Raw genomic sequence first — 9,253 nt, forward strand, 5'->3', positions numbered from 1 at the left:
GAGTGAATTTAATTTTTGGCGATAGGAGTATACTCCTAACTAAACTGAAAAGACAACTTCTAGATTTTCATTCATTACATTTTGAGCTTCATTGCAAGTTTACTGAAGTTAAGTAAATGTTGCTTTATTTCTCCATGACAGTGGATCCTCAGAAAGCTAGAAGAAGCAAGGGAACCTTCCCCGAGCCTCTGACGGAGACCACTGCCTGAAGATACACAGCAATAAATAATTACAGTTTCTACCTTATACCTTCCAAAACCTGTTCAGGAAGTATAGTACAGAAGTAATTTCAAGTACTTTTTTAAAAATCAGTTAGAATCAGGTAAAACAGCTCTGTGATTAAACTATTTCAGCTCTTTGGGGATCCATTTGGTTTTCTAATTTGAATCATGCATCTGGTTAAAATTCTAATTACTTTTAAAAGAAACATTTCTTTTATGAATCTTAAATATTGGCTCCAGGTGATTCTCTGCAGTGGTGGAGAAATTACCCATATTTAGCCTAAATTTAATGGAGCTAAATTTAATGTTCTTAGTTCACATTTTAAACTTCTGTCATGCTTACTTCAAACTCTCTGAGTGATAGGTAAATGATCAAACATTGCCTCAGTGGTATCAAGGTAACTTTGGTGGTGGTTTCTTTGGAAACAAAGAAGTTCTTTTTATAGATAAATATTTTGGTATTATTTTCCTTATTTTTTTAAATAAAAGATAGGTTTGAATTATATTTGAAGTACATAGCATGACTATAAAAAATAATCTTTCTTCATTTTATATAATAGAGATTGACTAATACCTCTTCAAGCCTCATCTTAAGGGTTGAAGGAATGAATGTCATACCCCAGAAGGGAAAGTCCCTCTCAGAACTTTAAAGCCTTAGAAATACTACTTCAAGCCAACTTCATGAGATCCACTTGGTTTACCTAGGTCATGTTTTTAATAGATTGCTGACCTTAAAGGAAAATTCCTGAAGCCTTAACAATACCAACTTCCTCTTCACTGGTGGTATGAAATAAGCAATTCCTGCCATCTTAATACGCATTATGCTTCAGAACAGACAGCCCCTCTCTATACGCATGTGGGGTAAATGAATGTACCCTAAAGTCTAACCCAGTAACCTGTCCTGTTGGCAATAGATTGAGAACTTCTGGTTTGCTTTATCTGTAATTAGATATTATCATTATATCTGTCTTAAATGTATAGCTCATCAGAACAAAAATCGTGGGCTACACATTAGTGAAAAATAAGGTCATGAGGGTTTTTTTCCTTGGTTTTTGTCCAAGATCCTTGTACCTTGATATTAATGGACTTTTTCAAGTGAAGGGGAATGACTACATGATTGTGAACCATGAAGAAAATGATGCAGTGTCGTATTTAGTTATTGAATAATAGAGTATTTGATGCGTGTTGTACGTGCCACCAAGTTACTGTAAACTGTTTTTAGAATTGATGACTCTGTGTAAGTTAATGGTTGTGAAATTCTCCTGAGATTCCTCAAACCCTTGCTTTGTTTTAAAAGCTAAAATAAACAGCATGCCAGTCTGTAATTGCATTTCTTCCTGACCAAATCTTGCCACTAAATAGTATAGATTTTCCTCTAATTATAAAAACACATTGTTTATTAATAAGTTTCTTTCAGAATGTTTTTTTCTTTGCTGAATGTAAATTTAATCAGGAGGTGACAAATTTGAAGTCTCATGATAGTGCATGCCAACATGATGACCTTTGTTCAGAGTAGTATACGCATTTTCTCTGTTGCTGAGCTCATCTAATTTTGCATACATTAGAATTAAACCTTAGAGTAGAGGTTGTCAGAAAACTTTAATCAGATTATCCTCATCTGAAATGTTGCTTTCCTAGAGTTCTAGTCATTGCCGTTAGCCAAGTACCTCATTGCCTACCCCAGTTTTATGACTTTTTTCTCAAAAAAAAAAAAAAAAAAAAAAAAAAAAAACAGAGCCATAACTCTTTGGGTATCCCACAGTAAAGGGGAAGAGCCTGAGTGTGAGGATAGAAATTCTTTTGGCGTCTTCTGAGCCCTGCAGGAGTGGGTCTTGTACCTAGTACCCAGGCAGAGCCACTGTGCCTGTCCTCCCTGTTCCCTTACCAGTAAGAATCTAGAAATACCTTCCCTTATCCGTTCTCTACCAGTCATCTCCCCACTAACACCTCCCATCAATTCCTGTTTCTAGAGTAGAAAGACCCACAATTTCAAGAGCAGGAGTTTGTCAGTTATCTTAGAGGATTTTCTTCATTTTAAAGAACATCAGTAGGTTACTAGATAATGAGTCAGTCTTTTAAGTATGACATTTTATAATTTACAGTTATGTGATTTTGTAGTCTTTTTTTTTCTTTTCTTTTAATCTTTTGGTGGGGGGAGGTAATTAGCTTTTATTTATTTATTTATTTAGTTTTAGAGAAAGTACTGGGGATTGAACCCAGGACCTCATGCTTCCTAAGCATGCACTCTACCACTTGAGCTATACCCTCTCCCTAGTCTTTTTTTCTTGAATATTACAGAGTCCATAATCTTACGATATTTAAAAATAATCTAGCTGGAATTAATATTTAAGTACTTTTAATGGCGCCCTGCTTGAGAACTTTAAGCTTGTCTTCGTTGTTTGGTGGTTTCTGTGGGATCATGTCCTGAGTATTCTGTCCTTATCTCTTTGCATTATTTGTTAGCTGTAGCCCTGTGCCCTTCATCCTAGCACAGCATACATCCTGACCTGTGATTACGGTGTGAAGCTGAAGGCAGAGTGTCTGTTCCCTGCCAGCTCTCCTCCAGAAAACTATGATCACTAGACGTAGCAACTTTGGCTTCTTATACAAAATGAAGTTTGTGATTTCTTCACATTTACAAAATACTCTGAATCAAAGGGAACGTGCGCTTACTTCTCCAGTGGCTTCCCTATTACTGTATATATGTTGGCTGCCTCTTCCCTAGTGTTAGCAAGACCTTGGGATTTTCCGCAAGATTATTTGAGTACAGCTGAGTTTTTTTCTGGTCCCTGAATCATCATTACTAGTTGTAATCATTCCTAGTCCTTCCCTGGCCCAGTCTTCTCCATAATCCTAATCTGTTTCAGAACTATCCTGTGGCCTTCAAATAAGAAAATTTTCTCAAACTTATAGTATCATTTCTATCATAATTATCTCTCTCATTTTTTTCCAATGGTAGTAGCAGTAATATTACCCCAGTGAATATATATGCACCTAGCTCATCTCTTAGAAATATCCTGCAAAGTAGTATCCTATTCTTGTCTGGTAACAAATAAACACTCTGTTCAGTGCTGAATTTTCTGAATCTTACTCAGTCATCAGTTACCAGTTTTAGTTGATACTTCAGGCCAAGCTAAGGCCCCTGTATTAAAAAGATTGGGACAAGGTACAGAGTTAGTTTGCCTGTAGCAACTGAAAGTGTGTGCCAAATACACTGAAGGTGGAAGTAGCTGTTTGGAAATGGGTGTTTTCATGCCTCCGCCATCACAAGTCAGAGAAATCTGTTTGGCATCCCAGGGCCATTGCTTTTTACCTTTTCTCAAGATCAGCCAGAAACCTCAAGGACGTTGTTTTCAAACTGTAGGTTTTAATCCGTTAGAGGGCCATGAAATCGGTTCAAGACCAGCATATTTTTAAAATGGAATAGGAAACAAGAAAGCATTGCATGTAACAAGGTTGAATATTGTTTGTTTGAAATATTGCTTGTTAAATACTCTATATACTGTGTATACTGGGTCACAATATAAAATGTTACTTCTTACTGTGAATTGTAGTTTAGCGGGGAGCGGGGGATACTTTGAAAGCCACTGCTGGAGAAGGCATGTACCAGCCAGTGATTGTTGGAACAATCTGGATGGTGTTAAGCCTTACCTTAACTTAGAAAGGAGCAGCAAATCCACAGCTCAGGGAGCCTTTAGACTGTGAGCACTTTTTCTTTTGAGTGAAAAGATAGAATAGCTCTTGTTTTGGAAATGTTTTCCTTTCCTAGTGTGTATCAGATACACTTACATGCCTGTATATTTGCCCCACTAGATAGCAGTGGTCTAGAATAAAACACAGAAAATGTTATCTCCACAGACAGCACCCCCAGAAGACCATAGGATATCGTTTAACTGAATGTATTTCCACCTCTCTCCCTCTAAGCATTTTACTAAGATTGGGAACCGAAGTTCTCCTTTTACGTAAATTGCATTGTCCATCTACCTTCTGTCTGATTCACCTTACAGGTGGCCAGAGGCCCTTAAAAATGGGGAGCTTACACACAATTTTTTAGGGCCAAAATACTCATTCTTTGGAAGGTGCTAAACAAATGCCAGTGCTGTTTAGCTGAAAATAATTTGACTTCCTACTTTCTGTAAGATTCAGGTAGAAAATACAGGTAACCTGCATTCTTTCTGCAAGATTCAATGCAAAACGTATTCAGTCTGGTTTTCCTTGGTGCTGTCCAGTTTCACTGATAGCTCCTTTGCATACTCTAAACAAGGACCATCCACTCTCCTGCCCAATTCTTTGAAATATACTTTTAAAATTATACCTTACTGCTAATGCTATACCTGATCAAGACAGCATTGATTGGTAAAAAATTTTAGGATTCTTTTAATCTGTATTTTTAATCATTGCCCTTACATCAGGGCAGACTTTTTCTTATACTTCTTTGCTTTCTGCCACAATTGGTGTAGAGTAGAACTTGCTACGGGGCTATTCTAAAGGGCCAGCCCAAGGATTGAGAAGACTCTGGATCCTACTCTGTTATAGACCTCCTTCATGTTTCTTTAATTGAACCCGTTTTTACTTTATTTCCTCTTTTGTAAAATAGTTCCATGTCATATTTTTTAAAAGTTTTACTTTAGAATTACAGATCAGTTCTTTTTTAAAAGCATTATGGTATTTTCCAAAAAATTGATAATTTTGGTTACCCAATGAGCTGTGTAAGATATGTAACTTCAGATTTTATAGGTTGATACGAGTATATCTTTAAAGTTTTTATTTATACAAATACAAATTCATTTGTGTTATAGTTGAGCACCTACTATATAGAGCACCTACAGATATAGATATCTGTCAACCTGAAAATCCATGTCACTGAGCACCATTCACATTCATTTGGTATTGCTCTGATACCTTAATAATGCGGTCCTTCTAATGAAGTCCTTGTAACAAGCAACCCTGTGAGAGTAGTATAATAAGTCTAATGACCCCAAGTGTGCTTAAAATAGATCATGTTTGAAAACCCCCAGCATTTCTTCTTAGGCCACCATACCACCAGCGTTCCATTGGCCACGCAAAGTTCCCAGTTTGGGAGCTGAAAAACATGCAAGTAAAAATGTAGACTACATTGAAATGTTCTCGATGTCAAGTGATTTTATACCCACTCACAGACCATTAGGAATTGGATCTGGGGCTTGTTACAAGATCAGATTGTTGTAGACTTTTTTAAATGATCATCTCTGTGTGTGATTATGTGTATTACATATAAAAATGAATTTTTCAGGGAATGTGCACTTTAAAAATATTTTCCTTACTAATTTTTGTATTGACTAAAAAGTCTGTACTTCTGTGGAATGCTTATTCTTTAGTAAAAATATGGTTGTTGATGGTGATATTTTTTTAAATGTCTATTTCTGCATCACTGCATTATGTCCTTCATTTTTGTGTTCCTTATACTTACGTGGGCTCCTGACCCAGTCTCCTGTTATATAGTCTCTGACTTGGTTTTATGGATTCTGATAAGATAATTTATAAACACAAGCATTTACATAGTGAGGTTCTTCCTCTTGAAATTAACCTTAGTCTTTTTCTCCCCTGAAAATTGGTTGGCTATGCTTACCAATGACTTTTTTTCCAAATAAGAATTTCTTACTATTGGTAGAATTGGATTGCTTGGTCAGATGACTGCGCAGCTTAACTACGTGTAACTTTTTCAAATAAACTGAGTCAAATAAATATTTCTGATCTCTAGCCTGCCTGTGTTTTTACTTATTGGATAGAACTAGAAACGTTGCCCATAAGCCTTCTGTTGCCTGTGTCAACTCTGCCCTCTTCGGGGCTTGAATAAAGGTGGATAACTAATGTTGCCCGAGGTTCTGGTTTTGCAGTCAGAGCTGCCAGCAGTCAAGCACAGCATGATCAGCGCTGACCGAGAGCTTGAGTGGTAGTACCTGGTGAATTCTTGGGCACTGAGACTGTGCCTCTCAGCCTCAGAAGACTTCGAGTGGCTCATTCCCAAGGTAAGTAATGAGTATAGTTTGAAAGAAGCGCTAGAAGAGAATCTTCTACTGCAGCGCTATTATCGGCAGAGATAAGTAATTCAGCTCTAATACAGAGCATTCAGCCTTTCTATGACTTAAGAAAATAATATATTACTACCTTTTGTTAATGATTTTTTCCAACAGCACTCTGCAACTAGAAGTGATTGAAAGCCATCATTTTCTTATCTGCTTTGTCAGCCAAAGGTAAAAATAACAATAACTCAATGCTAGAAAGTGAAGAAACGAAATTTCTCAGTGTTTAATTCCCTGGTTACTGGCTGTCTTGAGCCCTGTTCACTTGTTCATCGGATGATCACAGAAGCTGTTCGTGATCTTTACAGCATGGTGCCCACCCCCTACCCTTACTCTCTGGGTTGTTTTGCTTTTTTATTTGTTCTGTTTCTAGATGACCTTGAGAGCTACTTCTCCATTCTTTGTCTTTTTATACAAAATTGTCTTGGCTATTGCTGAACATTTACTGTTCCAGGTAAAATTTAACATCAGTTTGTGAAGTTCCACAAGAACTGTTTCTTTTGCATTCATTTTTTGAGTGAACGTTAGCTTTTGAAATTTAATGTTGCTATGGTAGAAGCACGATCTTATTATTAGCATAATTCCTGTCATTTCCAGCATAGATGTTCTTTTCCTAAATAGCTTCACATTTGGCAGTGTTCCAACAGAATGAGGAGCTGACGATCCTAAGTGGCTGATAAAGGCTTACTACAGTTGCAGGAATGCTGATGGTCATATGTAAGTAATCTGTGTACATTCTGTGGACTGGCAAGAAAACACATCTTAAGTCTGAGTGATGTGCTTATGTGTATATATGTGTCTACACAGCTTCAAATAGCAGAAACAAAACCATCTTGGGCCTTTAGTTTGAAGCACTCTACTTTCCAGGCGATTCTGCTTCTGCTTCTGCTTTACTGCGCCAGCTCCTCAGGGAACCTCAGTGTAGTGGGGAATAATACAGACTTCCCTCAGAAAGGACGATGAAGGGGAGCAGCACACACCACTCCAAAATATGCCTGTTTGGCATAAAGGTTGTTTTGTACGGATTATTTTTAAGAAACACACACCGGAAACGCTCTGAAAATCTAGTAGAAGTTACTCATTTGTAGAGAAAATTTACATTTATAAGAGAAGATTTTATTTATAAATGTGTTTCCTAATCTGTACCAGGAAGAGAAGGATGATTCAATCATAAACTCTTATCAGTGGAGAAGATGCCCACCTTAAATCTGCATAACCACCTTACCCCGTTTACTCTGCTTTTCCTGGTAGCCCCCTTAACTGGCCTTCCCTTCTGCCCCCATCTTTCTTTTGTCTTTAGCTGAGGAGGTATTTAAGCTATTTGGGGGAGTTACTCAGTTTTCTGGGTCTCATGTATACAGGAGATATACATGCTATTAAACTTTGTTTTTTCTCTTGTTACTCTGTCTTTTATTACAGGGACCAAGATCCTAGAATGGTACCGGGAGCATTTTTTTCCTTTGTGACAGTTTGGAACCTGCTGAAATACCATACTTGCCCTGGAGCCTGGGGACAGGAACCTGGAAGACTGGCAGAAGCTGGCAAAGGTAAGAATTCTTACCAAAGTCAGCTGTCTCAGATCTCTGTCTGTAGGGCCCAGTTGAGAGAGGAAGGGGAAATTTCCTTCCTTTCCAGATTTAGATTAACAGAAGAAAATATTTGTGTGAATCAGTTCCTTGGGTATAAAGACTGTGGTAAAGGTTTTTGTTGTAAGTGCTCTTGTTCTCTATTGATCCCATTCCTTTCCAGAGGTGGTCATTCATTGTCTTACGATGTCTCTTTTGTGGCATTTGTCATGAGAAGAACCATAGGCCAAGAGAAAGGTTTGTCTTTCATTTTGTTCTTTGTCTTGAGAGTTTGGCTTTCTGACTAGTGAGAATGCCATCTCTAGTCATCCCCAGCTGGAAGGTGCTTGTGTCTGGCAACCGGCTCAGTAGGATAGGGATTCGAAACACAGAGTGACAAGCAGCATTCTCTTTGTCCCACCGTGCCAGCCCTCAGGGGAGTTTGTCTTAAGGGGTCCTCATCCATGAGGGGCCTTTGGCATCTCAGCCTTTGTTGTCTTGTTAGTACTGGAGAAGTCCCATTCCAGGAGTGCCTCCCTACTGTTACAGATTAGCGAGTTTATGACTGGAGGTGTCTCGTGTTCTCAGAAAATCTGAGACATCATTTAAATACACTATTCTTATCACCTGTTGAGAGAAGGTCTTTGCTTTCTTAGGCTAACTCTGGGAGTGAACTTTGTTGATCTTGTGAACAGCTGCATCTTTTGCAGCCTCTTAGTGGACATCTCTTGTATCCATGGTTAAACCATAAAAAGGCTTACTGGTGTGAGTTGCTATTGAAATTAATATACCATTGAAGATCCTACTCATCAGTGACCAGATGATGGATCCTTTGAAAAGATTAACAGGAGAAAAACAACAGAAGTCTAGTACCGTGTATCCCTCCTGTATACATGGGAGATACCCTGGAAAACTGAGTTTAACTCCCCTGAAGTGATCCAAGCATCACCTTAAATATCGTCTTCAGCTAAAGACGTAAGAAAGATGGAGGAGGCGGGAAGGCCAGTTACGGGAGGGTACCAGGTAAAGCACAGTAAATAAGGGTAAGGTGGTTTTGCAGAACAGACACAGGCAAAGCTCTGAAAACCTAGTAGAAGTTACCCTTTGGTAAGGGAAATTTACAGTTATAAGGGGAGTCTCCATTTTAAGGATGTCTCTCTCTACCTGGAAGGGAAGGATGACGCTAAATGAACAAAAACTCTTACCACTGGAGACGGTACCCAACTTAATTCTGCAAAACAACCTTACCCTTAATGACTGTGCTTTACCATGGCACTAGATTTGTGTTGTTTTTCTCCTGTTTATCATTTATTACAGGGGTGAAGTCTGACCCAAGAACATAGAAGGGTGGAGGGAAAATTATTTTTCCTCCCCTACAAGGACATTTACAAAGTTTCTGAGTTAC

The 9,253-nt window shown here is 38.2% G+C and overlaps 1 protein-coding gene and 1 non-coding gene across 2 annotated transcripts in view; one reads left to right on the top strand and one right to left on the bottom strand.

Annotated features, from left to right (window-relative positions):
- The window catches only part of VPS13A (vacuolar protein sorting 13 homolog A), a 201,709-nt gene extending 195,749 nt beyond the window's left edge, over positions 1 to 5,960 (top strand). The window contains exon 72 of the mRNA XM_010952785.3: positions 142 to 5,960. Within this exon, the coding sequence (XP_010951087.1) occupies positions 142 to 192 (51 nt within the window). The 3' untranslated portion in view covers positions 193 to 5,960. The remainder of the gene's footprint in view (positions 1 to 141) is intronic.
- TRNAP-AGG (transfer RNA proline (anticodon AGG)) lies at positions 2,417 to 2,489 on the bottom strand. The gene has a single exon. It is a non-coding gene; the product is annotated as a tRNA-Pro (tRNA).
- Positions 5,961 to 9,253: the final 3,293 nt, after the last annotated feature.

The sequence above is a fragment of the Camelus bactrianus genome, chromosome 4 (assembly GCF_048773025.1).
Source record: "Camelus bactrianus isolate YW-2024 breed Bactrian camel chromosome 4, ASM4877302v1, whole genome shotgun sequence".
NCBI lineage: Eukaryota > Metazoa > Chordata > Mammalia > Artiodactyla > Camelidae > Camelus > Camelus bactrianus.